This window comes from Hylaeus volcanicus, chromosome 5, assembly GCF_026283585.1.
Source record: "Hylaeus volcanicus isolate JK05 chromosome 5, UHH_iyHylVolc1.0_haploid, whole genome shotgun sequence".
Classification (NCBI taxonomy): domain Eukaryota; kingdom Metazoa; phylum Arthropoda; class Insecta; order Hymenoptera; family Colletidae; genus Hylaeus; species Hylaeus volcanicus.
Window position 1 is genome coordinate 6262875 of NC_071980.1, and position 16576 is coordinate 6279450.

General features: G+C 34.1%; 4 protein-coding genes and 1 non-coding gene across 6 annotated transcripts in view; 4 read left to right on the forward strand and 1 right to left on the reverse strand.

Annotated features, from left to right (window-relative positions):
• LOC128877173 (odorant receptor 22c-like) overlaps positions 1 to 3654 on the forward strand; it is a 28807-nt gene extending 25153 nt beyond the window's left edge. The window contains exons 2-7 of the mRNA XM_054124249.1: positions 356 to 614; positions 684 to 797; positions 1441 to 1531; positions 2105 to 2247; positions 2365 to 2497; positions 2559 to 3654. Of these exons, the coding sequence (XP_053980224.1) occupies positions 356 to 614; positions 684 to 797; positions 1441 to 1531; positions 2105 to 2247; positions 2365 to 2497; positions 2559 to 2609 (791 nt within the window). The 3' untranslated portion in view covers positions 2610 to 3654. The remainder of the gene's footprint in view (positions 1 to 355; positions 615 to 683; positions 798 to 1440; positions 1532 to 2104; positions 2248 to 2364; positions 2498 to 2558) is intronic.
• A 1293-nt stretch (positions 3655 to 4947) lies between these two features.
• Trnad-guc (transfer RNA aspartic acid (anticodon GUC)) lies at positions 4948 to 5019 on the forward strand. Its single transcript has one exon. It is a non-coding gene; the product is annotated as a tRNA-Asp (tRNA).
• Positions 5020 to 6563: 1544 nt separating this feature from the next.
• LOC128876100 (divergent protein kinase domain 2A-like) lies at positions 6564 to 8691 on the forward strand. Of its 2 annotated transcripts, none has more exons than XM_054122194.1 (4): positions 6564 to 7626; positions 7769 to 8082; positions 8199 to 8326; positions 8427 to 8691. In XM_054122194.1, exons 1-4 carry the CDS (start codon positions 7118 to 7120, stop codon positions 8625 to 8627), a joined length of 1152 nt encoding a protein of 383 aa, XP_053978169.1. In that variant the 5' UTR covers positions 6564 to 7117; the 3' UTR covers positions 8628 to 8691. The 2 variants fall into 2 exon arrangements, with proteins under 2 accessions (XP_053978169.1, XP_053978168.1); XM_054122193.1 differs by having other exon boundaries at positions 6570 to 7723; positions 7782 to 8082.
• Positions 8692 to 9249: 558 nt separating this feature from the next.
• Positions 9250 to 14677, forward strand: LOC128876105 (ras-like GTP-binding protein RhoL). Its single transcript, XM_054122200.1, has 6 exons — positions 9250 to 9463; positions 12935 to 13284; positions 13476 to 13605; positions 13846 to 13960; positions 14058 to 14175; positions 14266 to 14677. Exons 2-6 carry the CDS (start codon positions 13266 to 13268, stop codon positions 14463 to 14465), a joined length of 582 nt encoding a protein of 193 aa, XP_053978175.1. The 5' UTR covers positions 9250 to 9463; positions 12935 to 13265; the 3' UTR covers positions 14466 to 14677.
• LOC128876106 (nuclear cap-binding protein subunit 2) lies at positions 13349 to 16434 on the reverse strand. Its single transcript, XM_054122201.1, has 4 exons — positions 16213 to 16434; positions 15653 to 15973; positions 15384 to 15526; positions 13349 to 13755 (listed from the first exon to the last, which is right to left on the reverse strand). Exons 1-3 carry the CDS (start codon positions 16285 to 16287, stop codon positions 15422 to 15424), a joined length of 501 nt encoding a protein of 166 aa, XP_053978176.1. The 5' UTR covers positions 16288 to 16434; the 3' UTR covers positions 13349 to 13755; positions 15384 to 15421.
• Positions 16435 to 16576: the final 142 nt, after the last annotated feature.

Below are 16576 nucleotides of genomic sequence, written 5' to 3' on the forward strand. Positions count from 1 at the left end.
TCGAGTTCAAAGGGTTAATACTGTCTGGGATAAAATACAAATCATTCGTGTCTGACCATTTCTCGCCAATACTACTTACGGAGTTCTTTAACCCTTTGCACTCGAGAGATGACTCTCAGTCACCACTAGGTTTTCTTTAGGTTTAGTTTCATTGGAACTCGAGGTGTCGATAAAATGATTGAGGCAAAGGTGACCTGATTCTCAAATCTCAAATCAAGGATCTCATTTTCCAAGTTAATCTAAGCTTAGCATTCGTGACAATAGAATAAGAAAGCGCACCTCGAGCGCAAAGGGTTAATCATGTCTACTAAAAAATCCTCGTCGCAGCTTCTTCATCGACTGTCCTGAATTTCAGTAGTATCTTGTTTCGGAATTATTTGCGTCGTCACACTGTTAGCGTTTCCATCGTTCCTCAACTTTCTGACGTCCAAGAACGTGACGCGAATAGACTATTTGAAGATCACCGGATTCTTCATTGTCCAAGAGAAATACTGTACCGTGGTGGCTATTCACGCAATATTGACGTGCACGATTGGATTGCTGGTTTTAGCGTGTACCGAATCGACGCTCGCAATTTACGCGTGTTATGTATGTGGACTGTTTAGAATTACTAGGTACACAATCGCATTACTCAGCGGTGATGCTATTGCCATTGCTTAGTAATACGTGTTTTACCTTCCTAGTTACCGATTACGAAATGCTGTAGACAACGCTGTGGGACAAATTGTACATAATCGCAATGGATCCAGTCATAGCAGTATTCCTGAGGCTGTAGCTATACACTCGAAATCGCTGAGGTGGGTAAAGTTTCTTTATACTTTCTAGCATCAGTTCCTACGATAGATTTTCGTTAAAGGAAGTGGTTAAAAAACGGTTCACTTTCATTTCGGTGCTTCTCTGTTTATCTGTTCACTCGAATTGGGCAACTTCGATATTGGTTATAGAGACTGGACTGCGTATCTTTATGCAAAATACAATCTTCGCGAACGTGCCTAGAAAAATCGAACCTAAATAGGAATTTATTTCATTGTGGAAATATTATGACATGAAAAAAATATTTTGTGGAGTTTACTTTCAATCTTTTTTATATTCTTGCATATTTTTTTTGCATTTTGTAGGTTCTTGGACATTCAAATTTCCCATAAATGCATAAAGATCCGCAGTCTACCCATGACTCATACGTACCAAGTTTCATGTAAATCTAATACTATGATAGACAACGAAATTATCTCAAGGTCAGACATTCCGAAATTTCGAGATCATTAGCATTTATTTGAAGTAGATGGGGTCTCTTTGTTATTGTAATATTGTAGATAATAAAAAAAAAAAAAAACAAAAACAAATGCAAACACGAGCCGTGTTTGGACCACTTTCTCTACTAAACGTGATTTCTTTTTCTTATTTAATAATCGTGTGATTGTAATATGTCTGTGAATGTAGAATCATCGAAGAATCGGCGGCTATGTTAACGATACCCTATTTAGCAGCCATTATAATAGCCATAATCTCCTTTGGTTTGAATCTATACCGAGTAAGTATAGTAAGTAATAAATAGACTGCGGATCTTTATGCAAAAAAAAATCTTTTGCAAACGTACCTACAAAAACTGAACCTAGATAGGAATTTATTTTACTCTGCAAGTATTAGATTGTCCCGAAAGTTTCTTTCGCGAGTTGCACTCAATTATTTGATGTGGTCGTGTTTATATAAATAGACAATCTAATTTCATAGATATTCATGTTGTAACAGCAATGAAGCAAAATGTATCGTGCACAATTCGGTAATGTAACATAAAACATAAACTATTGTGCATGCATTAGTTATTAATAAAGCGAAAGAAACTTTTGGGACAACCCGATACTACAACATGAACTTTACTTTCAATCATTTTTCTATTATTGGCTACTGTGTCCATCCTATAGTTTCTTGCACGTTCAGATTTCCTATAAACGCATAAAAATCCGCGGTCTAGTAATAACATAAAAATACATAAACTTCTATTCTCCGCAAAATATTTTTTTTCGCAACGAGATACATCCGTGAATAAATATCTCCTCTACAACGCTCTCCGCTAAATTCTTTTAGGATTCTTTCTTTGTAACAGCTTTTTCTAGCAACCGTGGACATGAATTCTCTAGAATTAATTTTCTCCGGGATGCTGGTTACCATTCACCTGGTGATCGTGTTCTTGAATAATTACAACGGACAGAAAATCATAGACGACAGCGTGAGCGTATTTTACGAAACGTGAGTCTGCGTTCGTTTCGAACGATGTTCCTGCACCCGAGGGTTTTCCACCTACTGCCGCGTAATCGTTGAAATACATGTAAGAAAGTAATGACGCCACGCCGTTTGTCGATATAGATACGACACTACGTGGTATAGCATCCCACCGAGTATGCAGAAACTTCTTTTAATGATAATGCGTAGAAGCTCGATCGAATGTGCTTTTAATCTTGCCGATTTGTTTACGCCGAGCTTCACTGGCTTTTCGACGGTAATTGTTTAGGACTGTCTGGACACTTCTGTTCCACGTTAAAAGGCTCTATGTATTTCAGATGATGAGCTCGTCGTTCTCGTATTTCACTCTTCTGTATTCGACGAGGTAGAATGGAAACGATGATCGCGAGTCATCACGATGATTACGACTCTCGAGGACGACGACGATTACAAACTACTTATTGCGCGACGAGGAATAGTTCAGTGAATAGTTCGGTTTCGGGTAGTAACGAAATATTTTAGTACAGTAAAAACTGGATAAGTGGAAGAAAATCGGGACTTAAGCATTGCGGTTATTCGGTCGAGGTTTCTATTCTGTGTTTATATTTGGCTCGAGTCGAGCGCCGAACGTAGAAAAGGACAGAGAAAGAGAGAGAGAGAGAGAGAGAGAGAGAGAGAGAGAGAGAGAGAGAGAGGTCCGAGGGAAGAAAGCAGTAGGCAAAAGCGTATCGGTGAGACAATAGAATCCTAAGAAAGCATCTATGGTAAGCTATCGAGATTTGAGAATCAGGCCACCTTCACCGCGCCGACAATCATTTTATTGACGAGTTCCAAAGAAATTAAACCTAAAGAAACATCGTTGCTGATAGATTTGCTGAAACCTAATGGTGACTGAGAGTCACCTCTCGAGTGCAAAGGGTTGGTCGCCGAGCGTTGCATTTACCCAATAACTCCTGTCTTGCACTTATCCAGTCTGTACTGTAATAGACAAGAGGCACAAGAATAGTAAAGACGTTACACGTAATAAATTATAATAGTATGTCGTATAAATAGTGAAACGTGTAATTTCAGAGCAATGTTTTTGTTTAATGCTCGTAAAGTACACGTGCCTTCAATTTACGCAATTTAGTTTTACTTTCCTTTACGTTCCCTCCTGATTCCGTTACACACCGGAGCACCCTGAACACGATCGGTTCCACCGTTTCACCGTTCACCAATTTCATTTCAGCTCGATAGGTCTCAATTCGATCTTGATAGGCGGTTACAGCATTATCGCGGAACAGATCACTCGAAGGATCCAAACTATTCAGAGGTAAACTCGACAAGCCATCGAGCTTGTCAGCCATCGAGCTTGTCAACCATCGACAATTTCGATAACATCGACATTTTCAGACGCGTAGGTGGAACTTCGAACGTGGTACGTGCTCCTGTGAATTCAGAAACGCGAACGCGACGCGTTCGATCGCGCGACGCTTTTATATGCCTCCGCGCGCCCCCTCTGAAATCGTTTGAACACGGAGTGGGGGGTAGAAGAAAGTGATCGACAGCTCGTATAATTTGCTCTGTGTATACCTTAGAGCCGCGACATCCCCGTCGTCCGAACAGTTACCTGTCCCAATAAAGCGATACGTGACTGCTGTTTCGGTTTACGAGCTCACAAGATCATACCAGCGACTATACAAGAAGAGGTGTCGCGGTTACGTGACATCCAATCGAACTGCCTTGTAATATTCCTGCACAACAAACTTTACCATCGGATTCGTCAAGCTTCGTCGGAGCTTCCCCTCCACTCTGAACCTCGTGGCACGCTCGTATCCAACAGGCTATTTCCGATTCCTACGACGGGGAGGGGATCGACCAATGAAATTGCTGGAAACCTTGCGGTGAATACCTATCGAGCTAACGGTGACAGCTGAAGCGAGTTCTGTGAAGCCGGCGACTGACTCGCAACAGAACGCTGTAATGTAACTGTTCAGCGCGAATTTTACGGTTCGACGCCAACGTTACATTACAAGGTCCTTCTTGGAATCACGAATGCTCGCTTCGAACTCGCGGCTGAATTCTCTCTCAATGCTTCCTACTCAGTTCAGTGAGAAGTAGACGTTCAAAGAGGTTCGTCAAAAAAACGACAAACCAGTGGAGCACGCAAGAGCGCGAACCGAGCGCAAGAACAGGTCGGTTCGTCGCTCGCTAGTCCGCCAAACTAAGCGAATGCTCGCGTTACATTACAACGTTCTGTTGCAAGTCAGTCGCCGGCTAAAGGGGTCCGTCCCCTGGGGTGGTCGGTGGTGCTAGACCTCCCCAGAACAAGAGGACTCTAGAGCAAAACTCCTTACAATTGCTGGAGACTAGAGTTTTACGAGGTTTCCGAGTACTTGCCTCGATGAAATGTAATAATGGAGAGGGCTTGTCTTTCATTTTCTTCCTTGGTTGGTCTGTGTAGGTTCCTTAGGGTAAGAACCCCTACCAGTGGTAACTGGTACTAATAATCAGTTATTAGGCGCCCGTTTGTCGTTTTAATACGAATACTAATAATGTAATGATTGAGAAGGCTTTCCATTTTCTTTCCCGGTCGACCTGTGTGGGTTCCTGTCCGTAGTATGTTACATTATAATAAAAAGTGAGGAACGGAATTAATGGCGTCATACAGTGTTTATTAAGTTAATAATCCAAACTGACGCAGACAGTATCTACTGTCTCATTTATTTATTAAAAACAAACGCGGCCTCCTCGGTAGTATAGTGGTCAGTATCCCCGCCTGTCACGCGGGAGACCGGGGTTCGATTCCCCGCCGGGGAGAGTATTATTTTTGATTTTTATTTGTTTAAACTTTGATCCAAAATTTTATTTTATTAAAATATATAATCAACGCACCCCCAATTACCCACTCCAACCCTTCCAATCACAACATATGTATAGTTTTTCCCTGGTGCCGTTTTCTATGACATAATCCCAATCCAACCATGTATAATAAATACATGGGTAACTGCAAATAAGCAGTTGAAAGTGACTGCTACGACTGGTTACGATCAACTCGTGCACGGCAACTGAGTGACATCGTTTTCGCCGGTAAGCGTAGATTCTCCAACCCCCTCCCGTTTTATTTGGAACATCCCAAACGCAAATATTTTCTTTTATTTGTTATTTCAATGCCACAGCGTAGTTTAATAAATAAATACCTCGCGTCACAGCCTTTAATATTCGTATCTACGTACGATTTTTACTTATTTTTACTTTTCCGACAAATTAAAACTAGTGCACATGCGCGAGTTGGAATCACCACTGGGCGCGGAATTTGAAAATTGAGGAAGCGAGATAAAAGTAATGCTTTACCAATTATATAAAAGAAATTGGTTAATGGGTGACCTCTTGCATTATACGTTACTTCTGTAATTTATAATGAAATAGTCTTCTATTATCCATTACTTTTGTAATTTGTCATGGAACGCTTACGACGAAATTTCAAAAGAAATTTTTTAATTTGTGGTTATACAAATTTTTGCCTTAATTTAAGATTTTAATGTATATATTTATATAAACAAATGAATATTTAATGAACATGTATGGTACTTCATATGATTATGAATGATTATATGCAAATTGCAAATAAGTTTGAAACATATTAATGTATTAAATAAGAAAATATTATGTACCAAATTAGCATAAATTTTACACTGCTTAAAATTAAGTTTCATGTCACATAATTGATCATCTCGTTCTTCCATGACCATAGTAACCCTCTAAAAAAACATTTCAACAAAACAGATGAAAGTTTTCATACCAATTTCCATCTTTCCTCTTCTCAACTAACATTATTATTACATCAATACAAATTGTACAAATATAATCTAAATTTATGTATACGATAGTAGCAAAACAATAACTATTGACGACACAAATTATAGCACATAAAACTTCAATTTTTTCTTAAATATGAGTTGTTGCAAGAGAACTAACGAAACTGAACAATTATCTTGCAGCGGTGTTTATGGTATCTTCATAAAATCTCAGTTCTTCCTTTTAACAAACATTTCATATAATTTAATATTTCATATAGTGAATGACTGCACTGCCCAAAAGAAGAAATGTTTAATACCAGATGCTGCAATACACTTCTGTTTATGTCGAAATAAAGAAGAGAGTTTTGCTTGCACCAACTGTAACACTTTTCACCCTATCGGTATAATAAATTCTTGCTCCAATACTTGTCAATGCGTAGAAGAAATGATATGGAACAGCAACAAACCACCTAAACCCGACTGCAAGTGGCTAAATAACTTCTCAGAGCTGCGTCGTCAGTGGAGTAATCATGCTCGTAGACAAAATTGCAAATGTAACTGTAAATAATAGGAAGGTCTTTCCAGAGTTAAATTTTGAAGTCTAAGAAATTAAAAATATGAGTATGAATTAATAAAACTAATGAGTGCAACAAGTGGTTTATTTTTTTGCTTCAAAAATTGAGTCATATTAGATAAGGTTGTAAGAGCATAATTGGGTTACATTAATAGTCTTATTAAATATTTAAAACAAATAATCTGTAGTGTATATCTATATTTGAAAAAAATTGTTCAATATTGTTGAAGAAGGATACGCAATGATGTATTACATTTATTTACAGGAATCTGAATTGTTAGTTACTTGAACATCTGTATTCATTTATGACCAATTTTTATTTAATTAATTAAAAAGTAGGACTAGTATTTGTTAGTGCTTCTTGCCCCTCTTCTGCACATCCACAAAGAAATCTAAAACACATATGTAACCTCCTCCGTTGATATTTTCCTAACCTAAAAATAACCCTGTGTTTATACTTACCTAACCTAAAAAATCTGAAAATAAATAACAAAGGAAAATACTCCAATATTCATATTGAAATAAAGAATTGTAGCACCAACTTATGATTTTATCATATATATACAACATCCTAAAGTTTAAAAAATGGAAATTACTTTTCTTCGTAATAATATTCATTATTTTCAAATGGTCCAAAATCATAACTTTCCAACCAAACATAAATCACTTGACAGAATTACATAAATGTCCAGCTTGTTTTGGTACTTCAGCATGCAATTACATCCACAAAGTGGATATCACACCATACGATTTCTATTCAACCTTCTCTTACCTCTTCGGAGTGAAAAATGTATTCTTTGGATTTTTTATCAACAATAAGGTTATATTAAAGAAGTTGGCGCATTCATCTGAATTGAATGACTTTGACCGAATGCTCTGCGAAAATGAAAACTTTGGCCATATTTGTGAAAAGAATCTAAAGAATGTAGATAATGAAACTAGTATAGATTTCTATGAATTGATCGTGCGAGAAGTAACCTTGGATTTTGCGAAAGATAACTTGGTTCGCTTGAGACTCTGTCCGAATGCTCAACATTTGCGGAATCTGTTAGAGTACGTATATGTGAACAACGAGCAGGTTGATTTGAAAACACTCGAAATAAATATTTGGATGTCAATAATTCTGAATCCTGAGCCTCTTCTTTTGCAGGTATATAAATTATTTATGGTATTTAGGTAATATTTGTCATTCTAGTCTTTGTTCACAGATACTCCCTGCAAACAATAATTGGCCAGTACCAAAATATTTGGGTGCATGTGGACGTATTGTAATTGAAGAATATGTTGGATCACCACTGACGGCTTACTACAACAAATCATGGTTGCTTAGAGCCAAAATAGCTTCAAGTCTTTTAAATGCTGCTTACATGTTCACCTATAGAAGCGATGATTTTGGTTTTTATTTAACTGATGTATCAGCTGATAACATAGCAATCGATTCAAATAATAACGCAAAATTTGTGGACTTGGAGAATGTGATTATTGTTGATAAAAATAGTATATCTAAAGGTAATAGCTTCATTCTATATAGGATCATAAAGAAATAAATAAATAAAAAAAAATATACAATGATGCTAAAACTTTTAAATAGATAATATTTGAGAGGTGTATGCATATATTTTTAGAAAAATCAATGTGGAATCAATTACAAGAAAATACTGAGAATTTAAATTGCACAGAATGCCTAGCATATTCTCCTGCTGAAATATGCAATCACAGGACCAGTGATCACAATTATTATGCTATATGTAAGGTCAGTTGGTATTTATTAAATACAGTATTTATGTTAACATTTTACTTGTTGTTTACTTGCAAAGTTCAATTCGAGAAATTATGAAGAATTATGTTTGCAGACATTATTAGCATTAAATATAGACAACAGTGTGTTACCTGGTGGTCTTCTGCATAATATACCAACAGATATATTAAAAACGTATCCAAATGTGGAATATTTAATAGAACAATGCATTACTCCTCGGAAACCATTCACTAGAATAAATGCTGGAATGCAACTTAAACAGTTACTAGATACCATAATTGAAGATAAAAATTAATAAACATTAATGAAATTGTCATATACATTTAATGTACACATTAAATAAATTTTTTACATTTCTATATATCCTTAATGTATTAATGTTTAAGGATAGTTGAATGTTTAAAAGACATAGAATGTTTTTAATAATATTGAAAGAATGCAAATCACGGCATTGTACCAAACTCGTCGAACAATCGGTTTATGTTTGCCGTGTGGTAATTAATTAAAACGACTGCGTCATCAAGCATGTACTATTTAGGAATATGAAACTATTTATCACTTCCAATGTAGGGAGTGTGTAATTTAGAATTTTAATTTATGTAGTAATTTATGAGAGATATTGACAACATATTAAATACAAAATTAAATGATTTTAACGTTCTATAACACCTTCGTAAAAAATGAAAAAGAAATACATTTTTAATAATATTACCCCCACCACAAATCTTTCAATTTTGCAATTTTGCAACTTTTTAAAAATGAAAGAAAGAATTTGGCGCCATTAGAGTACAAGAAACAGCGCCACTTTTAAATCCCTTATTGTTGATAAAAATCAAATTAAAAACGCTCCTACGGTTCCTCTATATTTCTAGACTGTGCGTGTAGCGCAATTGATGTTTCGATAAACGTTTAAAACGCGTCGCCGGTGTCGTAGTTGTCGACTGACCGTCGCGCAAAGTGCATCCACGTACCTTTCCCGTTACCGTCCGACGGGAACTAAAGGAATTTCAATTAGCCAGTGAGTTTAAAATCGTGCATACAACGAAAATCTTCCTCCACGCTGTTTTCAAAACGATCGACACGTGTTTCGATACTTGATTATATTTTCTGGCGAAAGCTTTGCAATATTTGGTGAGTCCAAAATTATTGTTTTTCTTTTAGGAAGTTTTTCAGATATTATTCCTTGGAGCTACTGCCTATAAAAATATTATGATGGAAACTGTGTTAATCATATAATGTAACTTTTTTTTCTGTTTCAAATGGTTCTATTGATATTATATTTTATTTTAACGGTTTTATAATATTTTTATGTATTAATCTATTGTAGAGATTGGTACTTTGAAATTATTTATGGTACTTTGAATTTGGTTTTGTTCAAAGGGTTATTTTAAGAGGCAGTAATGTAACTTTTTATGTAATTCTTTTATTTTAAATTGTTTTATTGGAATTTTTTGGATGAAATTTATTCTTAATGTAACTGTGTGAGTTTCACTGTGAAATTGCCATTATTATTCATCTCGCATAGTAGTATTGTTATCTCTCCTTGAATCTATTCTACTAATGTGTTGTATCACGCAAAGTCATTTATTCTAAAAATATGGCCAATTTAAAAAAAAAAAAATTACTCATTTTTTATCAATTCATTTTTGTACAATCGAAATGCTCAAAATTTTCGATTCGTAAATTATAAGTTCTAATTAAAATTACCAGTTTAACGTAGGATGTACGTCACTTTGTTTACTTTAAGTATCATACAGTTTTACAACTGCACAAATATAAAAAGCCGATTATCACTTTCTGTCAAATTGGATTCTGAAAAATCAGCTGACTTTCGAGGTCATTTTCAAATCTTAAATTTCAAGATAAAACGAAATTGTTTAACGTTAAACTAATCTAATTTCAACTTAATCATAATGATTGAATCTTAATGCTTGGTGTATAATTCCGGAATCACGGAATTTAATGAAATTAAATTATTATAATAATTGAAAGAGTCATAAACAATGCTACACTGTCTGAAATTACCGATAAAATATTAATTATGTGTCTCCATTAAGCGCAATTAAGTATTTGTCACGTTTCTCGGAAATTTGTCAATCTCTTATAGTATTATAATCGTGACTTCATCGAAATTACTCGCAACAACACATGCGACGAGGTGCTTTAATAATCTTATCGCTTCTTATCACACTATTATTTATATTGTACTTATTATTGTACTTGAAACGTGCAGATACCATCTCGCGCGGATTTCGTGAACAAGAAATTGAAGCAAAAAGAAAAAAAATAATCGATAATGTTACTCACAGGGACGAGTAGAATTTAATTTGGATAATAGCTTACGTATATAATGTCGATACAGCTTTTTATTCGCGATAAGCAGATAAATTTTACCCCATGTCGTTTGCATTATCATCTGATGGGGGAAATAGGTTTAGGACTACCGTTTTTTTTTAGCGATTTGCAGGAATTTTTTTAGCAAGAAAGGAATGTATATAATTTAATGAAACTTCGAGAATATTTTATAACTGTCGATCGTAATTTGTAATCTATTAGAAGAACAACATTCTGCAAACTAAGCTCCTAAACAATTAAACGTGAACTCTCAAAATTAATTTTCTACGTCTAATAAATAATCCTCCATTTTTTAACAAACGTGCCTTTTTGTCAATCAACAATTGTTTACCTTTCTCCCACACAACTCAGCAAGACTTTTACGTAAATAGGTTACGGGCACACAAATAAAGTATACTTTGGTAGCGATGACATAATCTGCCTGTGCTCGTGAACCTGTGTGTTAGTGTCAGACCTTCGGAAATGCGCAATTAAAAAATACTAAGTGTCACCTCCTACGCGTATTGGATAACTTTACGACAGAGACGTAACATGTGTCGATCATGAATGATAAATAAAAAAATCCTACACCAAAAGAGATTCCTTTATAAATTTAACAATTTTTTTTTTATTTGTTGATGCTTCGCCCTTTGTAAGTATTTCAACACTTTATGGTCCAATGTCGATTGAGATTCGACGAAAATATATTTAAAGACTGAAACATTGAGAACACTTTAGTCATTTAGAAGTCACCACAAATATTTTTAAATAATACTATATAAGATGGAATATAAGAATAAAAGAAATATACTTAAAATATTCTTGAAGAAAATAATGATTCGTCAAGAGATTAATCATTGATTTTCCCAAAACAGGATAAAGCATGTCAGTCTTGTGGTTCGTTATCAACACCTCATCCGGTTTTACGCTACAAAAAACGTACGCCACTGAAGTGTTTAATTATCTGCTCAAGTCATGCATGTACATACAATGTCCTCGAAATAACACATGACAAGTTTCAAACATTACGATACTAAAAAAGCGTCAATCAGTTAATTACGAATATTACTGGTCAAATTCTTATCTAGATAAAAATTTCTATTATTTGTTCCATGAAAAAAAAAATCTAGATAAATAATTGTTTATCCGTTCTGGGCAATAAAAATTAAATTTTTATCCGGGAAACTACGTTTTCAAAAACGACTTTTACTTTGTCGTTTAATAGTTTTTTTGATTGATAACAATTTTTTTTAATTATTATTTAAGCACGCTTGAGAATTATTACGTTAATGAAAGAAAAATTTAGTATATAAAAAATATTCATATACTAAATTGTTGAATTTCCTGAAAAAGAATCTTTGTTCCTGTAACTTTTATAAAAAAATAAGTACACATTAAAAACGTTTAAAATAATATTACAATGATATGTTAAATAAACAAAAATGGCTTCATATTTACTAGGATGATATATATAAGAAAATAATTAAGATAAAAATTTGAAATTTTTAGCGTTTGTTTCCATTACTATAGGATAAATGTTATCAGTAAATTTTGAAAATGATACTAAATGTGTTGGAATGCGGAAGGATGGGCGTGGCTACATTTATTTGATGCGTCGTGTGTTGAAAGCACACCACACCTACAATACTACTATCCATCTTTTCCTCTGCCTTTAATTCCCTCATACTTTATGTATCATCTACCTGCATTTCCATACAAATTAAATTATAGTTAAATTATATAATATCATACAAACTGTATTACGTAAATTATATTATGTAAATTGTAATACATAAATTATATAATATTACATAATAAATTGTTTTATATTAAAGCAGCAACAAGCAAACAATAGATTATGATAAAGTACTGTTCGAAATGAACTGTTTTGAAGACATGCTACTATGTCTAGCATGTACCACAGTAATTGGCAGGAAAGTGCGATGATCTCAGTTTTATGGGGTCGAGTGGTTTCGCAAATTAGGAAATATAATTTCATCATTTTCATGAAACAATTGCTGGCTCACCGTTTCAATGCAGTGAATCAGACAGAATGTACTTCTGTGGTCACCATTTGAATGGTGATTAACACTTTAACTGTTCAATCAAACATGTCTCACTCAGGACAAAAATAGTCTTCTTCCACAAAACTTCAAATAAACATTTTAATATCGACCTTAATAAATCACCTTGTGCCAAAGTTATTTTATAAGCTTTCAAGTGAAATCCATATCTCTATTTCTAGTTATTGCATATCTTTATTTCCAGTTATTGTTATGTGTACCTGAAAGGAGTACTGAGACCACAGTGACAATCTTTGCCCGCGGAGGAGTAGCTGAATCACTGAGGATTAATTGCAATCACGATCATTTCACTAGTCCTACACATCTCAGACCAATGCACCCTTATCAGTGAATCCTGTTGATAGCAACTATCATAGCATTCTCTCATTTTTGCACAGCCGAATAATGTAGTGGATAATGGAGTTGACTGAATGATAAATTGATAACTAGCATCGCGATAACAAACCTCATTAAATTGAAGCTGAGAGCTAACTGAACTAGATTCTTGGACACTGGAACCCTAGTTCCTATACACGATGTGTAATAACAAAAAAGGTAAATAGTCATATATATATTATTTTATATACGACTTCTGTGAACAACTCTTGAATTGTTTATATTCTCAATAAATAGAACAATTTATTGAATAGTAATGATACAAATATCTTAATGATCACATAACAGTTAATGATTTTGAGAACTAAACACTGTACGTAAAACGAATGAAATTGCTGTTTATTTTTCAGAGAACAGTAAAGTATCATCGATGCAAAGACCAATCAAAGTTACAACAATTGGTGATGGCTCCGTTGGCAAAACATGTATGCTCATCACATACACAACGAATGAATTTCCCTCAGAATATGTGCCCACAGTGTAAGTACTGTACTATAATTGAGGAACGTACGGTTGACCTTTGATCGCAATATTCTCAAGCAAAGTAAACCGAGTTTACACTTAGGTACCAGAGTGCAATTTTCTGAGACCAGTCAAGTTTGTGTGCTTCGGTTAGACGAGCTTGCGTTTCTAGAAATTGAAAGAAATTCAATTAAAGAGGATTTTAAAAAATCTCCTTCAAACAATTTACAAAGCATAATTTTTTGTTCTTTTTCTTAGTTTCGATAACTATGCAGGGATCATACATGTAAATGGAAAGCAATATGATATGACTTTGTGGGATACGGCTGGTCAGGAAGATTATGAAAGGATCAGACCTTTATCCTACCCAAATGTAAATGAAAAACTTTTAAACAATGTTTTTTTAAGTGACACTTAGTTTGCAATACAAGTCTGAGTTTGATCGATTTATAATTACATTTTATTTTCAGACTGATTGCTTCTTGATCTGCTTTTCAGTGAATTCTCGCAGTTCATTTGACAATGTTGCAAATAAATGGCACCCAGAAATTAAGCATCACTGTCCAAACACACCTGTAGTTCTAGTTGGCAAGTATTTCCATTATTTATTTCACTAAAATAAGTTCAAATCTACTTGTGCTCTGTACAGAAACTATATTTTCAACATTTTTCTAATAGGTACTAAGGGAGACCTTAGGAACACGGAAAATGACAACACAATTTCAATTAAAGACTGCAAAAAGATGAAGAAAAAAGTGAAGGCATACAAATATATTGAGTGCTCAGCTCTAAAGCGAGAAAATTTAGAAGACGTTTTCGTCGAAGCCATTCGAGCTGTATTGAAAAAGCCATCTAGGAAACTTTGTTGTACATTTTGAAGACTAAATCACAAAGCAATATTTATAAATAACTATTTGTAATAATTTTAATATTTAGAAAGAATATATCATTCAAAGAACTATAATATTTTCGTATCCTTTGCACATAAAAAGTAAAAAATATTCTGTAAATGCGTTAACGTTTTACACAATTATTTAAGTCAACTAATGTCTATATTATAAGGTAATAAAAATGATTCGTTTTATTGATATTATTTGTTTGGTAAACTTTTCTCCAAAATGCCTGAAAAGTTCTTCTTACATATAAATAACAAATATGGGTGCAGGAATAAAGATCAGAAATGTATTCTTATGAAAATTTATTTTTTATAATAGAAAACAACATATGCATGTATGTGTATGTGAATAAGGTAGCCAATTCGAGCACTCAGTCTCAGTGGACCATAGTACTCAGGCCCATACAGCCAACAATTACGTAAGAGATAGGGAAACAACAACATAATAAAAAGTTCTGAGTCTCGACATTCATTTTTATTACCATGTTCAATGAAAAAAGAACTTTCCTCATTAGACAAACTCCTCAACCTTCTATAACTATGCTACCCATGTGTATCAAAACATTGTTTCAAGAAAAACGCGTATAAAATTCTCTAATGCAATATCTGATAGGGTACCATTAGTATCAATGAACATAACTTGCTTAATAATGCAAAATTCTATGTAGAACCACTAGCATATAATTTTTGAGACTTTAAAATATACACTTGTGGAACAAAACTATTCGAATTTGTTATTTTTAGAATCATAAACATTCTTAAGGGATTTAAATGTATTAGAAATTTATGATATTTAAAAAAAAATGATTTTTTATCTTATTAGTGCACCTTTAAATTGAATAATTTCTTGTGTTATTATATTACTCGTTTGTAAATATTATTGGAATTTCTTTATACATACAAAATTGGACATAGGAAGTCAGTCACAGTTTCATAATTTCAACGTCCGAATGCACCATCAGAAATAGGTGTTACTTTCTGTTGGATTATTTTACCATAGCCACCTCTTCCACTATCAAAGTCTGATCTGTATTCGTCTCGCACCTATAACAACATAATTTTGTTAATAATAATATAAATGGAAATTTAATGCAGTGATATATGAATTTGATCCTTTACAGATGAATTATTCATCTGAATCATTTATAAAGTAAGTAAGTAAATACGTACTTGTCCCCCAGTTTTCCCTCTTCCATACTGTCTACCTTCGATAAAGCCAGCATCCCAATCAGTTCTAATTATTCTGTCATCCAATCGTGTTCCATTGATATATCGCATGCAATTTTCAGAATCACCCCTTTGGTAATATTCCACAAAACAGAAACCACATGGAGTCTTTTTATATTTGTCCAAGCCCATTATAATTCTCCTAATGTCGCCACACTTTGAAAACAACTCGTATATTTGTTCTTCCGTTGTGTAAAAAGAAAGATTGCCAACATATAAAGTGGTGGAATTTCTTAGGAGCCTGTCTTGTTCAGCTCTAGATCCCTGAGGAGAAAGGTGATCGATTAATGTAAGCACAATTTAATAACCTAACAGTTTTACATTAAGTTTTTAGTACAGAACAACAAAGACATTTATTTGATAACTTCTTCCCCTTGTGAATTATTCAACTATTCCACCAAAAGTAAAAATCTTTTTCCCTTTTGTGTAGCATTTGAACTTTGCTTTTCATTTATTATAGACAAACAATGAGAGGAAGCTTGATATTATATTGTACGACTAACCTTAAAATGTTGGTCGCGGTACGAACTTAATTCAACTGAAGGTGAAGTTGACGGGACCACTTTTATCGCAGCCATGTCAATTGTTCTTATAGAAATTTACGAAGTCACAGTAAAAATTAGAAAAATAAATTAGTGGAACCAATCAGTAAAATTTAGTAAACAACATCGCACTCAACCGCACTTGCTCATATGATCCTTCATTGCAAACAATTCCAATGTCATGTCTCGAGATGCTCGAGTTGAGAGCAGAAAAAAAGAAGTGTGTTCGGTAGAGGTAAACTAGCGCCACCAACGATGAGCAACGGAGAATAGGTGAATTACGAAACAGTTTTTCGCGTTTTTCAGGCACAACAATGAAAAAAAA

What these genes read in the sequence shown, in the direction of transcription:
- LOC128876100 (XM_054122193.1), top strand. Translation starts at nt 7,118, where the DNA reads ATGATTTTATCATATATATACAACATCCTAAAGTTTAAAAAATGGAAA. An exon ending in CTGAGCCTCTTCTTTTGCAG is followed by an intron (nt 7,724 to 7,781) that starts GTATATAAATTA and finishes CTTTGTTCACAG; the next exon opens with ATACTCCCTGCAAACAATAA. An exon ending in ATTATTATGCTATATGTAAG is followed by an intron (nt 8,327 to 8,426) that starts GTCAGTTGGTAT and finishes TTATGTTTGCAG; the next exon opens with ACATTATTAGCATTAAATAT.
- LOC128876105 (XM_054122200.1), top strand. An exon ending in TCAGAATATGTGCCCACAGT is followed by an intron (nt 13,606 to 13,845) that starts GTAAGTACTGTA and finishes TCTTTTTCTTAG; the next exon opens with TTTCGATAACTATGCAGGGA. An exon ending in GACCTTTATCCTACCCAAAT is followed by an intron (nt 13,961 to 14,057) that starts GTAAATGAAAAA and finishes TTTTATTTTCAG; the next exon opens with ACTGATTGCTTCTTGATCTG.
- LOC128876106 (XM_054122201.1), bottom strand. Translation starts at nt 16,287, where the DNA reads ATGGCTGCGATAAAAGTGGTCCCGTCAACTTCACCTTCAGTTGAATTA. An exon ending in ACCGCGACCAACATTTTAAG is followed by an intron (nt 15,974 to 16,212) that starts GTTAGTCGTACA and finishes CTTTCTCCTCAG; the next exon opens with GGATCTAGAGCTGAACAAGA. An exon ending in GAGGGAAAACTGGGGGACAA is followed by an intron (nt 15,527 to 15,652) that starts GTACGTATTTAC and finishes ATGTTGTTATAG; the next exon opens with GTGCGAGACGAATACAGATC.